Source organism: Balaenoptera musculus, chromosome 11, assembly GCF_009873245.2.
Source record: "Balaenoptera musculus isolate JJ_BM4_2016_0621 chromosome 11, mBalMus1.pri.v3, whole genome shotgun sequence".
In the NCBI taxonomy this organism is placed as follows: Eukaryota; Metazoa; Chordata; class Mammalia; order Artiodactyla; family Balaenopteridae; genus Balaenoptera; species Balaenoptera musculus.
The window spans coordinates 67,563,121-67,586,781 of record NC_045795.1 but is presented as its reverse complement, the minus strand read 5'-3'; the positions used below and the strand labels follow the sequence as shown (position 1 = coordinate 67,586,781).

The window sequence follows — 23,661 nt, the reverse complement described above, 5'->3', positions numbered from 1 at the left end:
CCCAGCTGCTCTCAGTTCATGCCAAGTGTAGAGAATGGAAGCTGTTGGGGATGGAGATGAGGTGGGAACGAGGGCAGCAGGAACCCAAGTGGGGACAGACGGAAGCCAAGAGCCACAGGACGGGAACAGTTATTATGACCCATAATTGACATTTATGGAGCAAATAATAAGTCCTACAGAACACTCACCATGTAGGCTTTATCTCATATTTTCATCTAGATTGCAGCCAAATATATCCTTTCTCATCTTGGGGTTACCAAATGGGCAAATCTAATGGGTTAGGCCCAATCCAGCCTCTGGCCTCCAGCCCCCACAAACACAGGCCCAGGGCAGGGGCCAAGGTGGCCAGGGGGAGACTCTAGCAAGACCCCACTCTCACTCACCCCTCAGCAGGTGTGTAAGCAGCTATGCGCACAGGAAGCAGCACAGCACAGCCCGCACTGAGGATCTCCGTGTACACACACTGATGCGTTCCCCCTCCTGCAATGCCAACACCAACACCTGCGTGCTCACATGCCACCACACACATGCATGCACATGCTTGGGACATGGCAGACAGGCCCTCTGCCACAGCCCCAACCCTCTTATCCTGCTGTTGCTGGGAACTTGACACCCAGTGCTAATCCTCATGCCCCCGAGGGCAAGGACTGAAGCAGGGACAGGGCATATCCAGAGGGTGCCAGAGGAGCACCGGGGCACAGGCACAGCCATGTGGGGACAGTAGCCCCTAAGACTATGACACCCCCACCCCTGCCGGAAGAAACCTCCCACCAGGACAGAAGGAAATGGAGCCCCTGCATCACAAAGGGGTGTGAATTCCCCTCTCCCCTAAATCTCCCTGGACCCCAGAACCCAGCTCACCTGCTCACTTCCCTCCCCATCCCCAGCCCACCAGGAACCATCTGCAAGCTGCACCGTCTAGAGCCCAAGTAGAGAAGGGAGGCTCTTCCCAGGAGCAGGGCACGCCAGCCCTGGCCCAGAGCGCCTCACACCCTCAGAGAGGAGGGCACGGCTGGGGTGGAGAAGGGGGCCAGCAGGAACAGCCCCAAGCCTCGCTGTTCTCTATGGCTTTTTATTCCTATGTGATTCTACTGCTCACTCATATAGGGATTGGAGCCGTGGCGCACGGCGGGGGCAGCCAGCGGAGGGCTCGAACACTGAATAAGGGGGCCCAAGGAGAGCCAGGACAGCGGCCCCACCCTCTCCCAGTGCAGTCTGCTAGCCTGGCTAAGGAAGCCCTTCCTCTGTTGCTCCCCTCCCCACTGGCCTCTTCCCAGCCAGCCGTAACAGGAGAAGGGGAGAGGGGCTGCTGGACCCCACCACTGCTCTGACCCACCATCCCAGCACTGGAGACCCCCACTGCAGGCTGGCACCAGGAACTGGACTGTGTTCCCAGAGGAACAGCTAAAGGATCTGGGGGCAGGGAGTGGGTCAGCCTGGGAAAATGGGTCTGGCACAAGGAAACAACACCCAGTGTCCTGTGTGGCTGGGGGTAACCCCTGGATAAACAGGGGTTTATCAACCAAAGAAAGTACAGTCTGTCTAAGGGCTGTCCAAAGACAGAAGGGAGGGAAGTCCTTGGTGGCAGGCAGTAAGCATGTGCCCAGCGAGGCACACATCACAGGGTGGAGAGATCTCAGCAGGGGTGCCACAGGGGAGAGTGACAGTTGGATGAGTGGCCAGTCCCACCCAGACGTCAGAGACTAAAGTTCTTAGGCCTGTCCTCCCTGGGGTCTCTGCTCACCCACATTGAGCGTGTTGGGAGCCACGCTCAACCCTCCCAAGCTCCTGTTTAAGTGAAGCAAGTGCCCTGCAGAGATGGGTACAGAGAACTCCTGCAGGGCCCTGGCACAGGGGCTGCTGCCCAACACCATTCCCCTTCCCGGCAGCTCCCCGCTAACCTTTGCTGTGAGGGAAGAAGCACTGAGAACCCGTAGTGCGGTCCTTTTTATTTTCAGTCCTTCCTGTTTCACCCCACAGAAGAAACAGGCTCAGGAGCTGAGCAGAGGGGCTGCCTGGGGGAAAACACTGGGAGCAGCAAACTGGCCTAGGGGGGCTCGTCCTGGTCCTCAGGTGTACCTGCTGCCATGGCTGAAAGTAGGGGTGGAAGAGAACCCCCATCTGCCTGTCTGGTTGGGGAGTTGGACACAAAGCAGAGGCCCTGGTTTGGAGGTGTGAGGGCCAACCATGTAGCTAGGGCCAAGGAGAGGAGAGGCCCTAACGCCTGGTAAGGCCCTGGGGACCAAACCTGGTCTTCTCCAGGACGCTGCCCTGCAGGCCTCCTCTAGGTTCCCAAAACATGACCTACAATATCACCGTGGCTGCAGGAACAGGAGGTGGGCGTCCATGACATTGGTGCCAGTCAGCCCCGTGTGCAGCAGGTGTGCCCCACCCTGGAAGCGGCAGAAGAAGGTATGTGAGTCATTGTGGGCTAGGAAGGCAGCCACGTCCAGACCCTGGGCAGCGGCCTGGCTGATAAGCTCAGGCCTGACCCAGGCCCCGGCTGCCTCTGTGGGCCCATCCTGCCCATCAGTGCCACCGCTCAAAAACAGCACGTCAATAGGCCCCCACGGCCACCGTCCCAGCTCTGCTCCAACACGCAGGGCCAGTTCCTGGTTCCGGCCACCCTTGCCTGAGCCCTGCAACTGCACTGTGGGCTCACCACCAGCCAGCAAGCAGACCGGGCCCCGAGTGCCCACCACGGCCTCCAGAGCCTCCTTCAGCTGTAGGTCTGGGAGCTGGAGCTCAGCCGCCAGTTCATAGAGTTGTTCATCCTCCTCCACAGAGGCTCCAGCCCCAGGCATGGTGAGGCGGGCTCCAGCCACTCGGGCCAGCAGCGCATAGAACTGGGCTACACTTTTCACATCTCCCTGTATGGCTGTGCTCAGCACCACAGCCCTGTATCCCAGCGCCTCGGCCTGCTTCTGAGCCTCGGCCAGTGCCAGTGCATTGGAGCCAATGATCACATTGAGGACGTGACCACAGGTGTGTGGCCCATGGGGGTCAGAGTCAGCCCGAGCCAGCACAGTCTTCACAGAACGTGGCAGGGCAGCACGAAGGCCATAGCGATTGAGGATGTGCAGGCAATCTTGCACACTGTGGATGCTGGCCACAGTGGGGCCGCTGGCAATCACCTCCACAGGGTCCCCCACCACGTCTGACAGAATCAGGCTCACCACCTGGGGAGGGGTCGCAGAGGCAAGGCTCAGTCCCACCTGGTCCTTGCCCCAGGGCCCGTGAGGATAAACTGCCTCCACCTATCCACACATCCTCACACCACCCAGTGCACTTCCTCACCCACTTCTAACCCCTCCCAAGTGGGTGTGCAAAACACCTAGCCCTGTGGACTCCTGTACCAGGCCTCTGCCCTTCATCTCCCTGGCACATGTCGGCCTGGCTCCACCAGCCCAGGGCTGCCTGGGGAAGAAGAGACCCACGCACCTGGGCAGGGTAGGCGGCCTGAGCCAGCCCCCCACCCTTGAGCTGGGACAGGGCCTTCCGGATGGTGTTCAGCTCCTGGATGGTGGCTCCACGGGCCGCCAGCAGCTTGGTGAGTGTCTGCTTCTCCTCCAGTGTAACAGGTGGGATGGGGGCGGGCAGCAGGGCCGAGCCCCCACCTGCAGAGACAATGAAGACGCGGGGCAGAGGGGATGGATGACAAAGGGACTTCCCCACTGGGGGGAGCAGGCAGTCAGTGCTCATGTTAGGGTAGAAAAGGGGAGGCTAGAAAGAGGCGTTAGGGTGCCCCCGTGTGGACATATAGTGAATGTGTGCACAGTCACCACACCCAGGTTGAACCCTGCTTTGGGGTAGCCCAGGTCCCAGCAGACACTGGAAGAACTATTCCTTAACAGCTTGGAAAAGGCAGCAGACCTAGAGGAGATAGCAGAGGACGAGGGTGGAGACTCTGAGGGAGCTGGAAACAAGGGTTCTAGCCCCAGGTGACAACGGTACAGACAGCAGCAACAGAGACATTTCCCTTGCAAGGCCTGAGTGAGGTGCCCTCTCATGGTTATCCAACAAGGTCAGTCAAGGGGAGGACCCCACAGCTCACAGGAGGCCACCAAGGAGTCAGCCATCCAGGCTCTTTACTGCTCCCTTGTCCTGTGACCTTGGGAGCTCAGACCAACAGCTTCTTGCAGGCCTGATATTTGGAAACCCCCACCCCCCATCAACACACTGTCCTGAGCCAATCTGGCACCCACACCTGAGATGAGCACGAGCAGCAGGTCATCAGCTGTGAGGCCTTCAGCCAGCTGCCGGATGGCCAGAGCAGCCCGCAGGGCATCTCGGTCCGGCAGGTTGTTCTCTGCGCCCTCGAATACCTGGACACGGCTGTGTGGCTTCAACAGCATCTCCCTCAGGGGAGAGAGAACGGAGAGCAAGATGTGGGGTGGGCTCCTCTTCGCACCTGATTTCCCAGATGTACAGGTGAAGGGGACATTAAAAAGGACACCCACTGACACCCACCCTGGAGCCAGGCCAGTCCCAGAAGAAAATGGAAGCTGGTGAAGGAAGGAAGCCCCGATCCAGCCTGAGTCTGGGCCCAGGTTCCCCTCCAGATAGGAGCAGCCCCCCAAGGCTCCTTACTGCTTGCCAGCACTCTCCATGGCAGCACGGATCCCCTTGGGAACGCTGATCACGCCCTGCACAAGATGCTGGCCCAGTAGCTCCTCAGCTGCAGTTGCCATGCCCAGCACAGCCTTGCCAAAGCCCACCAGGTAGAGGTTTTGCTGCAGCTGAAAGCTCCGGTCCCGCACCTTCAGCTGCCCGCTGTCAGGGTCCAAAGACAGTGCCCGCTGCAGCATTGGGCCCGGCAGCACGGCACCCACAGTGCTCTCAAACAGCTGCCGTGCCTGCTCTGCCAGGGCCATGCTACTGGCCAGCCGGGCCAATGGGCCCCCCCAGAGGAGTGGGCTCAAGGGGGCTCGGGCCAAGTGACGCAGGACCTGCAGGGCTGCAGCCATGCCCCACTGCTCTCAGCACCACCTGGCATCCATGGCTGCCTAGGAGGAAGAAAGCACTAGTTAGACCGTTGCAAGGCCAGAGACAGGAGGCTCCCCACAGCCACGGCTCTGAGGGCTCAGATCCAGTGGACCCCACAGCTGCTGCTGCAAGAATGGGCCATCTGCCAGTCCGAGGAGATTTCCTAAGGCCCACAGCTGCCTGATCTCACTCCAGTCTTCTGAGCCCAGGCCTGCCACCCAACCATGTCCTCCTCTTCCACAGGCCTCACGCCAGCCCTCTGGACACTCTGCTCAGAGTCCAGAGGTCCTGTTAGCTGAGCCCTCCTCCTAGATCACTCCCTTCAGCTGAGAGTTAATCATTCCTAGAAGAAGAAATTACTATCAGTGGGCTGCCACCCCACCCCTTTTCCACCCCCTGCACTTCTGAGCCTTGCCCGGGGCAACGCCCCTTTCTGGCACTCCTTCCTTGCCTCTTTACCACTTCTGTTGCTACAAAGCTGCTGGCTGTCCCACCAACTGACCTTGAGCCCAGTGACCTCCAGCCTGCTCTCTCTTTTTTTTTTTTTTTATTTATTTATTTTATTTTTGGCTGTGTTGGGTCTTTGTTGCTGCGAGCAGGGGCTATTCTTTGTTGGGGTGCGCGGGCTTCTCATTGCAGTGGCTTCTCTTGTTGCGGAGCATGGGCTCTAGGCACGCAGGCTTCAGTAGTTGTGGCTCTCGGGCTCTAGAGCGCACAGCCTGCTCTGTTTCATTAGCTCATGGGTCTGGGCTGAGGAGCCTGGAAAGGCTAGGTCTGTGTAGGGAGGCTCTAGGTTTGCTGGGACACCGACAGGCAGGTCCAGGCACATCCTCGGGGCACACAGCCCGAAGAATCCCAGCACTCAGGGTCAGTCCAGCAACAGGTTCAGGTTCAAATCAGAAGTGGCAGCAAAGCCTGGCTCATAGTAGAACCTTGAAGAAGTCCTTAGATGCCACATGACCCCATGTACCATTGGGCCCAATCTGCAAGACAGAAAAGGATGCCCTTCCACCTACATGGTCAGACCCACCCATGCCAAGAACATGCCTTTGGCTCTGACATAACAAGTCTTGGGTCACACCACCCACAGGGGTGAGAGCAGCATGGCTAGAGTAGGCAAAGGGCAGGCTTCCCCAGCTGAGGCCAAATAGTCATTTTCCCCACTGGGCACAGTAAAGGCTAAAAAAGCTTTAAGGTGAAGGTCAAGAGGCTGTAGCGGAGTTTAGGGACAATAAAGCCCCAAAGAGCTCATCTGTAAAAAGGCATTACTTTAATAAATGCCCACCATAAATGCTGCCAGCTGACTGCAGCAGCAAGTGTGGACAGAGCAGGGGAAGGAGGTTGAGAATCAGGCTCCAGCTCTACCACAGGGACAGCTCCATTTCTCTCATCGGGTCTCATGAGCAAAATGAGAGGTGAGATGAGACTAATGCTCTCCCCTTGACATCCCTGGGCTCTCTGAAGCTATCCACTGTTGTTTTTTTTTTTTTTTTTTTTTTAATTTTTAAATTTTATTTTTTGGATGTGTTAGGTCTTCGTTGCTGTGTGTGGGCTTCTCATTGCAGTGGCTTCTCTTGTTGTGGAGCACAGGCTCTAGGTGTGCGGGCTTCAGTAGTTGTGGCACGTGGGCTCAGTAGTTGTGGCTCGTGGGCTCTAAAGCGCAGCCTCAGTAGTTGTGGCGCACAGGCTTAGTGGCTCCGTGGCATGTGGGATCTTCCCGGACCAGGGTTCGAACCCATGTCCCCTGCATTGGCAGGCGGATTCTTAACCACTGTGTCACCAGGGAAGTCCTGAAGCTATCCACTGTTAACAAAGAAAATCTGGACTCCAAACATCACTTTATCCCACACTCAAAAAACCTGGCAACTTCTAGCCTCTGGCCACTGAGCCTACATGGAGCTCAGCTTTCCCGTAAGAGAAGAGAAACCGCGCCCGACTCCAGCTGTGAAAGGGAACACAGGGGGCGCTGCCACGGGGACTCAAAATGGGCCCAGCTGTTGCCGGGGGCTCGTGAGGCTGGTCCATTAGGACTGGCGCTGAAAGCGGCTTAGGTAGCGATGGCTGATTTTGACAGTCTGGGAGAAATTTGTTACCTGTTTCTCTGATGGATACAGGCCTAGAGGATACCAGCTTTGCCACTGGATATCAGAGCCCAGGGCAGGGGGCGCCCAAGAGTAAGGTAGACAGATAAAATACCGGACGTCCAGTTAAATTTGAATTTCAGATAAATTAGGAATTTTTTAAATGTAAATACGTTCCGTACAATATTTGGGACATACCTACACTAAAAAATTATTTGTTGTCTATCTAAAAATTCAAGTTTAACTGGACGCCCTGCATTTCGTTTTTTGCCAAATCCAGCAAGTCTACTTGTGACACCGCCTCTCCTAAACTCCCCGGCCCTCCAGCAAGAAACCCGGAAATACCGAGCGGACCCTCCTTGACTCCTCCCAGCCACAAAGCGAGGCTGGAGCCCTTTCCGGCCTTCGCCTGCCCGCCCAGCCCCGGAAATGGCGTCACCCTCAAGCCGGAGCCTCTGGCTTTCGTGAGGTAAATGGCGGCCGCGTAACGTCCGGGGTAATGTCCGAGAAATAAGGGCCCGCTGACGCCTGGGCCCGATGTTGCGGGGCCCAGTGGTTCTGCGGGCCCTCGCTGCGCGGACTTACCGCAACACCGTTCAGTGCCGCGTCTTCCAGCCCCGGGGACCGGAAGTGCTTTGGGGGGCGGAGCGGAATCCGGAAGTATGGGGTGGGTGGGGCGCCTGTGGCTGGAGGCCGTGGGGAGCGGGGGCCGGGGGCAGCAGGAGTCAGGACGGCGATTAGGGTATTGACTCTGCCCTGACCGCCCGGAGGCCTGGTTGGAGTCACCTTCAGGACTCGGTGTCTTCACCTCTACAATGGGATAATAATCGTCGATTTCTATAATCCGTCCCCTTCTTTATTCTGTAGGATTCAACCAGTCGCAGATACATTCCGACCTCCTGTTAGGTGCCAGGCACTGGACTAAGCAAACAGGTTGAGAATCAATACTTACCCACAACACACCCCTCCTGGGGCCAGATGAAGTCATCCCCGTGCCTCCTCATCGCTGTAATTCCACAATTCATTCGTGTTCCCCGCCTTCTCTCGTGAGCGACCAAATCACAGCTCTGACTCAGCAAGAGAGTTCTAGTCCGTGATTCTCGAACACACAAGGTGCGTGTAAACACGAAGGACCCTGGGCCTCCCACACTGTCCCTGCTCTCACGCTGGGCCTGGCTTGATACCTTCCCACATTCAAAAGACAAGTCCTGACCAGACACAAAGACACAGAAGAGTACATTGTTTTTCCTGATGTCTTCTTGGGAAGATCACAAATAACACAACAGGTCTTAAAACATATTTCTCCCCACCTCCTCTTTTTAGTAGCTGCCACATCTCCCCTTTCCTCTCCAAACCATGCTCTGCTCTTGTCAAGAACTCCTCCTCCCCCCTTCCTAGCTGTCTCCCTGGATTTTTCTTTCCCGTTGTAATAGAGGACCTTTCATTCCCTATCAACTTCTCCCAAATGCTTCCCCACCCCATCATCAAAACAAAGGCAACTTCAGGAGGATCTGCCCTTTTTAGGCGTGGGGAGATTGTAAATACTTAAAATTGCAGTTTTTCCTTGCTTATAGTAAGCTGTCTTCATCCATCCATGCATTTATTCATTTCTCCAACATTCAACAGACATTTCCTGAGTACCTTCTAGGTGGGCCAAATGCTCTAGCTGCTGGGATGAGTAAGCAGTGGTACTTTTAGTTGGGAAACTTACTCTGCTTTTGTAATTACATTCTCGCGCTTGGGGGGGTGGGGAGTGTAAATTTGAGCACCTCTCATTATTTAGTCCCAGGGACTCATAAACAGACACCATTTACTGTGCCAGTGCTGTTCTGTCAGGTTGTTAACAGGAGACTAATTATATCCATTTTTTTAATCCCCATCCCACCCCACAGCTACTCACAATATGCATTTAACAACAAGGTTTAGATGCCCACTGGACTGTGAGCTCCTGGAAGGTGGTAATTTGGTCTAATTAATACTTGTATTTCCACTGCCTTGCGTAGGACCAGGCACAAATACAAGCCGGAATTTTTTTTTTTTTTTTAATGAATTAACGGTGGGAATTCCCTGGCAGCCTAGTGGTTAGGACTGGGCGCTTTCACTGCCGGGGCCCAGGTTTGATCCCTAGTTGGGGAACTGGGATCCTGCAAGCCGAGTGGCTCGGCCAAAAACAAAAAAGAAATTTTTTTCAAGAAAACAGTGAAATGCTCAGCTACAAAGTGCTGCAGACCCTAGGTGGAAAGGATTGCACAAAAGGGAAAGAGATGCTGGTGCGTGGGAGTAGAAGACTTCATGAGGCAGTGGGATTTGGGTCTAAGAAAACAATTAGGCACATTAGAATGCTTAAACATACCTTGATAGTAGGCATGAATATGTCTACAGTCTTTGTACACTTGGCAATAAGTATCAGTGTCAAACATGACAGGCATTTTCAGTCCAAGGAAATAATTGGTTATGTGGACAAAGATGGTATAAGGGAGAAAAAAACTTTTTCCTCTAATCTCTTAGGTTTATTGACTGAGGCCCTACAAATTAAACTGACACATGACAGATTAACAACAGAATAAGGTTTATTTCATATGGATAGGAGGGGCCTCACAGAAATGACATGAAAACTCCAAAGAAGCCATTAGGCCTGAGAGCTTATGTACTATTTTTAACAAAGAGTGATATTTTTTGGAGATGTGATGAGACAAAAGGGGTTTGAGCTTCTCAGGGCAGTAAATTGTGTGAAGGTAAATATATGAGGGAAACTAATGGAAGATAAGGATTGCTGAAGTAATATTTGTCTGTGAATATTCACCTCAGCGTTGGCTCCCCACCTCCTAGTATGGGGAGGGTGCCTTTCTCATGAAACTGAGCCCCCCAAAAGTGGGTTCCCTTACCAAGTTTATGATTAATCTCTTTATCCAAAACTTTATTCCCTTTCTTGTCCCTTCTGACCTCTATCCCTTTTTTGTCCCCTTTGACCGCAATCTTTTGCTAACTGAACACTAATCAACCAGAGTCAGATGACTAAAACTGCTGTTGTAGATAACATAGTTGATGTACAAAAATTGCTGTTGTAAATATCATCATTAACATACAAACTCAGGTTGTTTCTCCAGGGCAAGATGAGCTAATAGGCCCCCAAGCCATGAACCACCTGGCCAGAGAATTGTAACCCAGAGATATCATGTCTCCCCAAAATATGATTACAAAATGTCATAGAAATGTCCCAAGACGATAATTAATCCCAGACGATAATTAATCCCAGTTTCTTTGTTCTTTCCCTTTAAAAACACCCCCAACTCAAAGACCAAGATGGACTGGATCTGAGACTTGTCTCCCACTCCCTTGCTTGGCGCCCTGCAATAACCCCTTACTTTGCTGCAAACACCCTCTATCAGAGTTTGGCTTTCTGCGCCGTGGACACAGGAGTCCTTGCTCCGTAACACTCACAGGAAATTTGTCCTGCTTTTAGGTTAAAAGGAGGAGGGCACAGAGCCCTTCCTGCATCTGCTGTGTCTCATATTTTTTCAACTCAAAATAATTCTTATGCCAAAGTGGCATATTTGGGGGTGGCATACTCTGATCCCCTTCAATGGACATGAAGAGATATTCAGCCCAGAGATTTTATGAGTATAAACAATCTGAACATCCATTGATAAGAGAATTTATACAAATAAGTTATAGTACTTCTAAACAGACATTAAAAATAATATAAATTCTAATATTATTAAGGCTAAGTACATGCTACTTTTTGTAGCATGACTATTTTATGACTAAAAAGACTGTTGAAAAGGCCATTTAAGTAGAATTTAAGCCTTCCTCATTATTCAGGCAAGCCAAAGGAAAGAAGGCTATGGATTGGGGTACATTACTCGTACCCTATTAGGGGAAGGTTTACTGAATTGATTCATTCAGGGTAAGCTTTAATTTAAAGGTTCCCTTTTAGAAAAAAGGAAGAGGTCATTTCTGGGTGATGTTGGGTAGTCAGTGACCAGGAAAAGGTGGTGTGAATGAAAAATATTTCCTGTCATATTAGTAAACAAAGGATGTTGCAGCCATCCAGCCATCACATTACAGGCGCCCCAGCCGTGAGCCCTGAGGGAACTCAGGATAGAAAAATAATGCCCACCATCAAATCATCAGACACTGCAGGCCCCCCACCCCACCCCATGGTGCACCCTGAGGAAATTCAGGATGAGAAGACACAGGACACTGGCCCCAGATAGCTGAGGTGCATATCAAAGGAATGATTTCAGTGACCCCAGACTCTTGCATCTTCCCATACATAGAAAAATGCTAAATTCCTTAACTTGAGATATCTGGGTTTCTTTAATTAATAATGTTCCAACTACCTGGTCTTTGTTGCAAAAACTCTTATATCCTGGCTCCCGCCTTGCCTTTTCGGAGCAGTCTCTCAGAGTTATCTGAGATGCTGTGTCCTGGGCTTAAGTCCTCAGTTTAGTCCACTGAATAAAACATAACACTCAACTTCAACTTTTAGGTTGTGCATTTTTTGTTAGTCTACGGTGGCAATAATGGCACCCATCCCCACTAACAGTGATGAATCTCAGGAATTCATCGTGGATAAAGTACTAGGTCCCCGTAAGTCTGAAATATCCCCCTACCCCACACACAAGCTCAAGGGGGTCACCAGGGGTAGTGAACGGTGCAAATTTGGGAGAATGGTGCTAAATCTTGGGCTTTCTGACCTGGAACTTTGCCATAAATAAATCCTGCTCATTAAGGAAGATGATCACAGATGATGTGCTGCCGTTTGAGGTTTCAGATGCCTGAGGAGGTTTGAGGTGTTAGTCCATGTCATCAGCACAGCAGAGCCAGCAGTCATACCCCAAAAGCACCCACTTCTCTATCGACATTTGTCCTGTTGTCCTCCAGTGGTGGCTAATAGTGTGAACTAAGAATGCCACTACCATATCAGTAAACAAAGGATGTTGCAGCCATCAAACCACCGCATTACAGCCACCCCACCCCCACCCCCCCACCCCCCACCCCCATAGTGCAACCTGAGGAGACTCAGGATGAGAAGACATAGGATACTGGCCCCAAATAGCTGAGGTGCATATCAAAGGAATGATTTCAACGAGCCAGACTTTGCATCTTCCCATACATAGAAAAGCACTAAATTCCTTAACTTGAGATGTCTGGTTTTCTTTAATTAACAGCAATCTTTTGATGTTCCCACTAACTGGTCTTTGTTGCAAAAACTCCTATAAATCCTGGCTCCTCCCCTACCTCTTGGGAACAGTCCCTGAGAGCTGTCTGAGAGCCTGTCTCCCACGTTTAAGTTCTCAGTATGTCCACCGAATAAAACAACTCTCGACTTTTAGGTTGTGCATTTTTTTTCAGTTGACAGGTATATAACAACATTGAAGAGGTGAAGAACATTTTGCTGTGTGTATTCACAAACTCAGGAGAGTGTTGTGCACTAATCAATATCGTGAAGCAGGAGCATGAAGCAGAAAGTAGCTTCCACAAGCAATTCTTTGCATTGTTGCAAAAATCTTGGTCTCCTGTGCACCGATGCCAAATAAAAATACAGAGACAGAGATTTGTAAGATAAGAAATAGAGAGGGGACTTTCCTGGTGGCTCAGTGGTTAAGAATCCACCCGCCAATGCAGGGGAAATGGGTTCGAGCCCTTTTCTAGGAAAATCCCACATGCCACAGAGCAACTAAGCCCGTGTGCCACAACTACTGAGCCCACGTGCCACAACTACTGAAGCCAGCACACCTAGAGCCCGTGCTCTGCAACAAGAGAAGCCACCATAATGAGAAGCCCGTGCTCCACAATGAAGAGTAGCCCCCGCTCGATGCAACTAGAGAAAGCCCGCACAGCCAAAAATAAATAAATAAATTTCTTAATTAATAAATAAATAAATTTATTTTAAAAGACAACGAAATAGAGAGGCTTTTTTATTTTGTTTGCCAGGCAAAAAAAGACGCAGTAGGCTAGTGCCTCAAGAACTGTGCCTCCCTTCCCTGGGGAGTTACAGGGATTCTTATAGGGGGAGTTCTTAGTCTGAAGTGAGTGATAAGGATCAAAATGGTGAAGGTCTTGCATTCTTCTTCTTGCATTATTTCAAAACAGTCACTGCTGTGTCAGGCAACCCGGTAATTTGGTCCATTAGTCTCTGGGTTATCAACCTGTGACCTTTCCGAAATGCAAACAGCTACAAGGGGTGATTTGCTACAAGGGAGTGCAGGATGTAATTCACACAATGTTGAAGAGTGATAGGTTAGCTTTGTGAAGTACAAATCTAGTTACAGACACTACAGATTAGTAACAGTTAAAATAAAACTAGGAGTGATTAACTCTTTCAGGCCAGGTTATGTTTCTTCTCTAGCCTGTTCACTGTTCCCTTTATTTTCTTTGTTCTCAGGAGAGGGAAAACTTCATTTCTATTTTTGCCGCAACAGCATCAGTCTTGGGTTTCTGTGGCGGGGCAGATTTTTATTCCATCAGTTCACGTGGCTTCTGGCTGGGGTCCCCCTCCTTTACTGCATTTTAATTATGACTGGACAGAGACAAATGATAGTAAGAATTCAGGACCAGCAGGGGATGTAATATTGATATAAAACCAAAAATAAAAATAGTGAATATGAATGTGTTCAGACTTTTCTTCAATAAGGTGAACTCAGTTTGGTTACTTTAATCTGAAAAGCATTGTGAGTTATTATAGTGCCTTCATAACAGAACCTGTAAAAAGTTCTGCCACGTTAAAATCCACTGTGAAAATTGAAAAGTGACTTTTTAAAATGTTTTTTTTAATTTAGTTATGGCATGCGGGAATCTTAGTTCCCCATCCAGGGATCGAACCCATGCACCCTGCAGTGGATGTGCAAAATCTTAACCACTGGACCACCAGGCAAGTCTCTGATTTTTTTTTAAATGCAAAACCTGAGATAAGTCAGAGGGTGTCTGTCATCAACTCCAAACTGGAGACAGCGGCCTTCCCAGGGGGTTGCTCCTGGTCTCCGTGGACTCCCTCCCCTTGTCCTTGACATCCTGTACCTGGGGACTCAGTCCCCTCTTCCCTACCATTTAGCCCCTGATGCCTCACAGAGGAGTGGAAGAACTCCCTTGGGGGGCTGCCAGAGTCATCTCTGAAGTGAGCTTTTAGGAGCCCCCTTTCCCACCTCCCCACTCCCCCACCCCACCTTTGCCTCTGTAAGCCTGGATGCTTTTCCAGGGCAGGCCCAAGGTGGGGTGCTCCGGGGGACCCAGAGCTCTAGTGAAGGAAGATGTCGGTGGAGGGTTGCTCAGCGGGAGGGAGAAGGTCAGGCAGTCTGGAGGCGCGGTGGAGTGGAGCTGTACTAAGTAAAGGCTTTAAAACACCCTAGAGCTATTTTTCTTGGGAGGAGGGGTGGGGGAGAATACAAACAAGCACCAGGAAGCCGCTCAGCTGTGACTGATGAGGGCTGTGAACAAGGGAGGTCGGAGCGGCAGAAAGGGTTTTTAAGCCTTTTGAAACAGTTTTATAGTATTAGAGGCAGTGGCTTTAGGCAGTTCTTCCTGGCTGTGGGCAGTCTAGGCTTATCAGGGAAGATTCCATCCCGTCCTTCCAGAACAAGAAGGCATTGTTTACCAACAATGGACTTTGTTAAATGTGAAGATTATCTACCCTTTGCCCTGGAAACAGAGCTGGAGCTTTCCAGTTCAGAAGCAGAGTGTGAATCTAGACTCAAATCGCTTACTAACTGCATGACCTTGGGAAAGTTACTTAACCTCTCAGTCTTCATCTTTAAAATGGGGTTAAGAACATTAAATAAATGATGTGTTTAAAGCACACATAAAGGGACTTCCCTGGCGGTCCAGTGGATAAGACTCCACGCTTCCACTGAAGGGGACCAGGGTTCGATTCCTGGTCAGGGAACTAAGATTCCCACAAGCTGTGCGGTGTGGCCAAAAATAAAAAAAATAATAATAAAGTACACGTAGAAAGGCTCACAGTTGTGGCTGGGCCAGCTTCACGGGTGTGTGAACTGCGCAGTCACACAGAGAACCAAGGTCAGAAAGGTCCTGCACTAAGTGCTGAATATTCTGCTGTTGCTGTCTTGCAATTCTTAACAATTTGTTGAGGAGGAATTTGTAAATTCTTAACAATTTGTTTTATTTTGTACTGGGTCTGCAAATTATGTAGTCGGTCCTGCTACCAGGGAAAGATGCTGTCCTTTCAACCAGGCCTCCTGGTCCTGGAGTTTCAGGACCTCTCTGAAATTCCAGACACTAGGAGAGCCGTGCTACACCCTGGGAGAGGCAGAGGTGGCACTGAGTCCCGGGCAGGACTGAGGCTGTAATGAGAAAGTTTGAGGCCCCTTCTATGACAGGCATGTCCTGGTTGCTTGGCCCAGAAGAGCTCTTTATCAAGGGGCGTCGAAACCCTAGGCTTGGCTGGCTAACTCAGTATCTGAAGGCCACACTTTGAGTCCTACACAGGCTGACTCCTTGGGGAAAGTGAGCACAGTATGTAATTCAGGAGTGGTACAGGCTGCGTGAATTAGATGAAATCAGCCACGGGTTCCTTGCAAAAAAAATAATTTTTTTTAATTAAAAAAAATCAAATGTTCTAATCTTTTAAAATCCTTCTGGGACTTCCCTGGTGGCACGGGGGTTAAGAATCCATCTGCCAAATGCAGGGTACACGGGTTCGAGCCCTTGTCTGGGAAAATCCCACAGGCCTCAGAGCAACTAAGCCCGTGTGCCACAACTACTGAGCCTGCGTTCTAGAGCCCCTGAGCCACAACTACTGAAGCCCGCGCACCCAGAGCCTGTGCTCCACAAGAGAAGCCACCACAATGAGAAGCCCGCGCACCACAACGAAGAGTAGCCCCCAGCTCGCCACAACTAGAGAAAGCCCGTGCGCAGCAATGAAGACCTAACACAGCCAAAAATTAATTAATTAATTTTTTTAATTTTTAAAAAAACTTTTAAAAATTTTTAATCCTTTTAAGCATATATTAATTCCATCATCAGAAGGAAAAAAACAAACCAAAAAAGCCAAGAAACCAACAAAAAATAGAAAATGTGTTTCAATAAATAAAACCGTTGCTGAGGATGCCTATAACTCCACAGAAGAGGTTTTTGTAATTTCTGTTTGATGTAAAATGTTACCTCTGCTCATGGCCAGGGTTTATTTCCTCTTGGTGGTAAGTGAAATGAAGCATTCATTTAGCAAGTCAAACAATTTGTCAGGTAAGAAGTGGTTACATGTGAACCGGCAATTGAAACATGTTATACAAAATTACCAAGGGTTGGGATTGTGTTCCAACATTCTGTTTTCCCACTTCGGCAGTTAAGCTCACACACACACAGCTTTCCCAAAGAAGAGAGTCACCTGACTCTGGTTACTGTGAGGGCTTGTGTAGAAAGTTGAGGGGGTAGCAGAAAACCACCCCAAAATGTGCTACTTTCACATGTGGATTGTTTTGCGTTGAAGGCAATTAAGACCCAGCAGATTCAAGAAAAGCTTTTTACCTCTCCCTTAACTGTCTAAGAGAATTTAGATAGGGAACCTGTACCAGAAAGAGAGAGATAATTTTTTATATCAGAAAGACTTACCTGTGTGGCATGACAAGCTTTTGTTTACCAGACATTTGCTCTTCTCATCTTCCTGTGAATTGTCTTCCTCCCCTTTGAAGCCCCAGACCACTTCCCCCTTCTCCTTAGCTCAGGATGGTATGTAAGCCTCAATTACCTGACTGCCTTTGAGTCTGTCTTTGTGGGGCTGCTGTACATACTTATGTAATTAAATTTGATACTTACTTACTCTGTCTTATGTCAATGTAATTATTAGACCAGCGGATGAACCTAGAAGGGAGGAACGGAAAATTTTTCCTCCCAGACAAACTTATTCAAGCTCCAGGGAAGCCCCACTGGGCATTCTAACTCAGAAATTTATCTCAAAGAATTGGAATTCGTAAGGAGTCCTCAGTTTTGGAAAGAAGATATATTGTTTAGGTCACTTTAAACTGCAGCATGAAATGTAGAAATTTAACAAATGGGCCAATCTCGATCCTATTGTGGTAATCATTTCACATTTTTGTATAAGTGTATCAAATCATCCTGTTGGGGCTTCCCTGGTGGTGCAGTGGTTGAGAGTCTGCCTGCCGATGCAGGGAACACGGGTTCGAGCCCTGGTCCGGGAAGATCCCACATGCTGCGGAGCAACTGGGCCTGTGAGCCACAACTACTGAGCCTGCGCGTCTGGAGCCATGCTCCGCAGCGAGAGGCCGCGACAGTGAGAGGCCCCCGCTCGCCGCAACTGGAGAAAGCCCTCGCACAGAAACGAACACCCAACAGGGCCAAAAATAAATAAATAAATAATTTATTTTTAAAAAAAATCATCCTGTTGTACACCTTAAACCTGACACAATGTTACGTCAATTATCTCAATAAAGCTGGAAAAAAAAAGAAAACAAAAACCCTATCCAACTAGCTTAAACAATAAGGAAAAATTGTTATTTCACGTAACAAGTGATCTCAAGGTAGAATGGCTGTAGGGTTAGCTGTATAGATCACAAGGACCCTGTGTTAGTTTCCTAGGGCTGTCATAACAAAGTCACCCAAACTGGGTGGCTTAAGACAATGGAATTTTATTGTCTCACAGTTCTGGAGGCTAGTAGTCCAAAATCAAGTTGTCAGCAGGGCCGTGCTCCCTCTGAAACCTGTAGGACAGACTCCAATCTCTGCTTCCATTGCTACATGGCCATCTTCTTTGTGTCTCTCATCCTACAAGGACACCAGTCATACTGGTTTAGGAACCACACTATTCCAGTATGACCTTAACTGATTGTATCTGCAACAACCCTATTTTCAAATATGGTCACATTCTGGGATACTGGGGGTAAGGACTTCAATATATCTTTTAGGGGGGACACAATTCGACTCATAACATTCCCTGTCCATCTTTCTGCTCTGCCATTCTCAACCTGCTGCTACCTTTAGGCTGCTCTCTTCATGGTCCAGCCTGGCTATAGCACTCCCAGGCATCACATCCAGCGCAACAGTGTCTTTCAGATGAAGAGGGAGCATCTTTTCCTTTTACCTCTTTTAGAAGCAAAGAAATCTTTCCAAGACACCTCCCCCAGCAGACTTGCTCTCATGTCTCATTGGCAAAAATGTCATCATATGTGCATGCCTGATACCATCACTGGGAAGAGGAACAAGACCACTCATTGTGATTGACTTGGACCAGCAGTTCTCAGATTTGAACCTGTATCAGCATCACCTGGAGAGCTTCTTATAACACATTGCTGGGCCCTATCCCCAGAGCTTCTGGGTCAGTAGGTCTAGCGTGAGGTCTGAGAATCTGAATTTTTAAAAAATTTTATTGAGTTATAGTTGATTTACAATGTTGTGTTAATTTCTGTTGTCCAGCAAAGTGATTCAGATGTGTGTGTGTGTGTGTATAAACTTTTTAATATTCTTTTCCATTATGGTTTATCACAGGATATTGAATATTGAGAATTTGAATTTTTGATGATTGGAACTCTTCAGGTGAGACTGATGCTGCTGGTCCTGGGACCACACTTTTTGAGAACCAGTGGTTTAGACTAATCAGGTTTTATCTCAGAGGTCTGGGCTTAACTCTTGGGAAAAGCATTGCCACTCAAAGAAGGGAGGATGTCTTGGACAAAATCAGGATTCATCAGAAAGGAATAAGAGGAGAAAACTGTTGGTTAGGCAACCAGTAGTGTCTGCCATACAGTGGCCAAAGAACAGGCAGAAAGAGAGTAGGAGTGTGTCCAGACAGGCAGGAAGAAAGTCAGAATGGAATGATGTCAAGGGAAGCATGGAGAAAAGATTCAGGGAGAGAATGATCAAGACTGTTAATGACATAGATAGGGTCAGGAAGGAAAGCACTGAAAAGTGACCACTGGATTGGACAACCAGAAGATCTTTATTGATCTTAGCAAGAGCAATTTTATTTTGTAGACAGCACATGAGAACAATTATACAAAATATGAAGTTATTTATAAATCATTATCTGCCACTGATGCCAAGTGCTAGAGCTAATTCCTAGCATTGGGATTGGTTTTCCTGGAATCCAGGTAACTAGGTGACTGATAAGAGGGGACAATGGGGTTTTGATTTATTGCTGAACAGTAAAATAAGTTTACTGAGACAGAACCCAGTTCTGAGCTCAAGTTCAAACACAGCCACATCCTGAGACCTAAGTTACAGACAGACAAGAGGTCATGATTATGGGACAAATGTTTGCATATCCTCATCTATTTGCTGGTCCACACATGTCTCCACATATGTTCAGATATGTCTACTTACCCAATCAATTCCCACCTCCTCCTCTCTATCTCGGCACATTTACTGTCTAGCTTTGTAAGCAACTGTCTGCAGGAAGCAACTCTGTGCAGGAAGCAGCTCTTTGCAGGAGGCTTTTTGTCTTGTCACTTTAGCAAAGCTATATTTTAACTAACCTTTACACCAGATGCCCCCCATGCTTAACTAGCCTCCAGCCCAAACACACCTTTTAAGTCTTTTGATCACACAATGCCTTGCCTAATCTATTGACTCTTTTCTTAGATTAAAGAAGTAAAAATGAAGAATAATGAACAGATGACTAGATCTTTTCCCCAGCCTTCCCTTCAGTAATCCTGCAAGCAAACTACATGAACAAGATAGCATCTAAAAGGGGACTTCCCTGGCAGTCCAGTGGTTAAGACTCCACGCTTCCACTGCAGGGGGCATGGGTTTGATCCCTGGTCCGGGATTTAAGATCTCTGGTCAGGAAACTAAGATCCCGCATCCACATGGCATGGCCAAAAAAAAAAAAAAAAGATAGCATCTAAAGGAAGATCATGGGGAGTCTGCACACAGCAGAAAGTGACAAAGAATCTGACCCCCTACCTTAATGATGAACTGAGATTATTTCCCCTTTTCTCTTTAAAAACTTTGATGGCCTAGGAACTTCCCTGGTGGCGCAGTGGTTAAGACTCTGCCTGCCAATGCAGGGGACATGGGTTCGAGCCCTGGTCCAGGAAGATCCCACATGCCTTGGAGCAACTAAGCCCGTGCGCCGCAACTACTGAGCCTACGCTCTAGAGCCCGCGAGCCGCAGCTACTGAGTCCGTGTGCCACAACTACTGAAGCCCGCGTGCCTAGAGCCCGTGCTCCGCAACAAGAGAAGCCACCACAATGAGAAGCCCATGCACTGCAACCAAGAGTAGACCCCGCTCGCCACAACTAGAGAAAGCCCGCGTGCAGCAATGAGGACCCAACGCAGCCAAATAAATTAATAAATAATAAATTAAAAAAAAAAGAAAACCTTTATAAAAAAAATTAAAACCTTCATGGCCTAGCAGAATCTTTGGAGTTGGTTCTGGGACACAGGTCCACCTTCTCCCCAGGTTGCCAGCCTCCTGAATAAAGCAACATTTCCCTTTCCAACCATCTCTAGTCTCTCGAGTACTGGCTTTTAAGCAGTGAGCAGCCAAACCTGAGTTTGGTAACAGCTTCACATATACACATAATTATCTATAGACAAGTCCAGGTTCTGCCACTTGCTGCTGGAATACCTCTCTTGGTCTCCATTTTTGCCTCTCATAGAGTCGTTATGAGGCTCAAGTGAGATCATGTGTATAAATAAAAATGTATATGTATGTAAGATAATTATTACAGCTAGACATCCTTTACTTTCTCCACACATAATGTTGCCAGGTAGCGATTGATTCCCAAGTATTCGGATGAGTACAATTTTTAAGATATATTTATACTGCATGATTCCAACTAGATGACATTCTGGAAAAGGCAAAACTATGGAGACAGTAAAAAGATCAGTGTTTGCCAGGGTTTGGGAGTGGGGGAGGGATGAATAGGCAAAGCACAGAGGTTCTTTAGGGATGTGAAACTACTCTGTTTACCATGATAATGGATACATGTCATTATACATTTATCCAAACCCATAGAATGTATAAAACCAATAGTGAACCATAATGCAAACTGGATTTAAGGTGATTATGATGCGTCAATGTAGGTTCAGCCATTGTAACAAATGTACCACTCTGGTGAGGAATGTTGTTAATAGATGAGGCTGTGCATGTGTGGGGGCAGTGGGTATACAGAAATCTCTGTACCTTCCTTTTCATTTCACTGTGAACCTACAAGTGCTCTAAAAACACTGTCTTTTTAAAAAAGAGAGAGAGAGAAAATGGAAAAAAAATAAATGGGCCAATTAAATACCTTGAATCCTTTGGCTAAATTCATTTGTTCAATTAACAATATATATTGAGTCAGACCTTGGCTGGGCTCTGGATAAAATGGGAAGTAAAATTACTTTCTGAACATATAATGGAATAGTAGATAGCCATTCAAACTGATTGTGTAGTTCTGTATTTATTGATCTGGAAGATGTTCATTGTATTCTATGACAAGAGTAGGTTATAAATAATATTATATTATGAACCCAATAAAAATATATTTCAAGGGAAAAAGTCTGAAAAGTTCTACATCAAAACAAATGTAACAGTAGCTACTCCTGGACACTATGTTTTTTTAATTATTTGTATTTTTTAGTTTTCTGCAATGGATATGTATTTGCTTATGTGGGAAACTATGTATGTAAGTAAATGAAATAATGATTAAAAGGAAAGGAAATAGGGCTTCCCTCGTGGCACATTGGTTAAGAATCTGCCTGCCAATGCAGGGAACACGGGTTCGAGCCCTGGTCCGGGAAGATCCCACATGCTGCGGAGCAACTAAGCCCGTGCACCACAACTACTGAGCCTGTGCTCTAGGGTCCGCGTGCCACAACTACTGAGCCTGCACTCTAGGGCCCGCGAGCCACAACTACTGAAGCCCGTGCGCCTAGATGCCGTGCTCCGCAACAACAGACGCCACCGCAATGAGAAGCCTGCGCACCGCACTGAAGAGTAGCCCCCGCTGGCGCCCACGCGCAGCAACAAAGACACGATACAGCCAAAAATAAATAAATTAAATAAATAAATTTTTTTTTAAAAAAGGAAAGGAAATACAAAAAATTAAGGCTGATGCTCTTTAAGGCAATCTGATTCACTTCTGACTGCAGCTGTCCCCTCTGTCCACCCCCCACTGGAGCCAGCCTCTCTGGGTCACTATTTATTTATGTATTTGGCTGCGTCGGGTCTTAGCTGTGGCACGCAGGATCTTCGTTGCGGCATGTAGGATCTTTCGTTGTGGCACGCGTGCTTCTCTCTAGTTGTGGTGTGCGGAATCCACAGCGTGCAGGCTCAGTAGCCCCGCGGCATGTGGGATCTTAGTTCACTGACCAGGGATCAAACCCGCGTCCCCTGCATTGGAAGGCAGATTCTTAACCACTGGACCACCAGGGAAGTCCCTCTGGGTCACTTTTTAAAGTCCAGCCTGTTAAGGCACTGTTGGATTGGAAGCCAGGAGAGCCCCACTGCAACAGGCAGGGAGCCAGGCTAGGAATGTGAAACAGTGAGAAGGTGAAACAGGCTGAGCCATTTCAGGGTGCTCTTAAAATATGAAAAAACGACTTTTTCCATACCAAAAATAATTCAGGAAGTCAAGTCTGGGGAGGAAGCTTCAGTCTAACAGTGAAATCTGGGAAAGGTACAGGAAGTACACAACTTGAAAGATATATTGCGAAGATTTATTTTGCCTTACAACATTCAGCAGACTATGGCTGTTTCTGTGATTATTTTTATAGATTGAGGGCCCAAAAAATAGTATCTCACTGGGTACATTCATCTTCCCAACCATTCTAAGACATGGCACCAGATCTGTCTTTGTTGCCACCGAACCATTCAAAGCAGACTCTACATTAGCCTTTCTAGCCTGTGAAATAAAAAAAAGCAGGAATTGCAGGGAAGTTTGTGCTCTTGGGGGCACAGAGGACTTTTCTTCCACTGCTTTGCAGTTTGGAAAGTTGCCATCCATTCGGGTTCCACTCAAAGAAGCTTTTTCCAGACCCCAGAACAAATTGTAGCCAGAAGCTCTGCTCTTTGTCAGGAGGCAATTGCAGCCCAGACTTAGCCAGGATCTTGCCCTCTACTCTCAGAGAACAAATTCACTTTATGTGTAGGGATCCTGGTTCTTCTTTTACCTGGGGATGGGACATAGCCCCTGGTTCTTTCCAGAAAGCCCCCAACTGTCCTGAGGTTTCTGTTTTGTTTTGTTTTGTTTTTTAATAAATTTATTTTATTTATTTATTTTTGGCTGCATTTGGTCTTCGTTGCTGCGTGTGGGCTTTCTCTAGTTGCGGCGAGCGGGGGAGCTACTCTTCGTTGTGGTGCGCGGGCTTCTCATTGCAGTAGCTTCTCTTGTTGCGGAGCACAGGCTCTAGGCACATGGGCTTCAGTAGTTGTGGTGCGCGGGCTCAGTAGTTGTGGTGCGCGGGCTCAGTAGTTGTAGCGCACGGGCTCAGTAGTTGTGGCACATGGGCTTAGTTGCTCCGAGGCATGTGGCATCTTCCTGGACCAGGGCTCGAAACCATGTCCCCTGCATTGGCAGGCAGATTCTTAACCACTGCACCACCAGGGAAGCCTGAGGTTTCTGTTTTGCTTTCACCATTGTACAGGTTATATCTGATCTCTGGATATCACTTCTTCCCAGTATCAGTGATTGA

The 23,661-nt window shown here is 48.5% G+C and overlaps 1 protein-coding gene and 1 long non-coding RNA gene across 5 annotated transcripts; one reads left to right on the top strand and one right to left on the bottom strand.

Moving 5' to 3' along the window:
• Positions 1 to 178: 178 nt before the first annotated feature.
• GLYCTK (glycerate kinase) lies at positions 179 to 7,734 on the bottom strand. 3 transcript variants are annotated; one of them, XM_036870008.1, is made up of 5 exons: positions 7,653 to 7,734; positions 4,591 to 5,006; positions 4,208 to 4,359; positions 3,442 to 3,617; positions 179 to 3,179 (listed from the first exon to the last, which is right to left on the bottom strand). In XM_036870008.1, the coding sequence occupies exons 2-5, from the start codon at positions 4,965 to 4,967 to the stop codon at positions 2,313 to 2,315; spliced, it is 1,572 nt and encodes a 523-aa protein (XP_036725903.1). In that variant the 5' UTR covers positions 4,968 to 5,006; positions 7,653 to 7,734; the 3' UTR covers positions 179 to 2,312. The 3 variants fall into 3 exon arrangements, with proteins under 3 accessions (XP_036725903.1, XP_036725902.1, XP_036725904.1); XM_036870007.1 differs by lacking the exon at positions 7,653 to 7,734 and adding an exon at positions 5,489 to 5,580; XM_036870009.1 differs by lacking the exons at positions 3,442 to 3,617; positions 7,653 to 7,734 and having other exon boundaries at positions 3,010 to 3,179; positions 4,591 to 5,279.
• On the top strand, positions 7,442 to 19,776 carry LOC118904150. 2 transcript variants are annotated; one of them, XR_005021939.1, is made up of 3 exons: positions 7,442 to 7,536; positions 7,935 to 8,180; positions 19,620 to 19,776. It is a non-coding gene; the product is annotated as an uncharacterized LOC118904150 (long non-coding RNA). The 2 variants fall into 2 exon arrangements; XR_005021940.1 differs by lacking the exon at positions 19,620 to 19,776 and adding an exon at positions 12,426 to 12,646.
• Positions 19,777 to 23,661: the final 3,885 nt, after the last annotated feature.

What these genes read in the sequence shown, in the direction of transcription:
- GLYCTK (XM_036870008.1), bottom strand. Translation starts at nt 4,967, where the DNA reads ATGGCTGCAGCCCTGCAGGTCCTGCGTCACTTGGCCCGAGCCCCCTTG. An exon ending in ATGGAGAGTGCTGGCAAGCA is followed by an intron (nt 4,360 to 4,590) that starts GTAAGGAGCCTT and finishes CTCTCCCCTGAG; the next exon opens with GGAGATGCTGTTGAAGCCAC. An exon ending in GCTGCTCGTGCTCATCTCAG is followed by an intron (nt 3,618 to 4,207) that starts GTGTGGGTGCCA and finishes TTGTCTCTGCAG; the next exon opens with GTGGGGGCTCGGCCCTGCTG.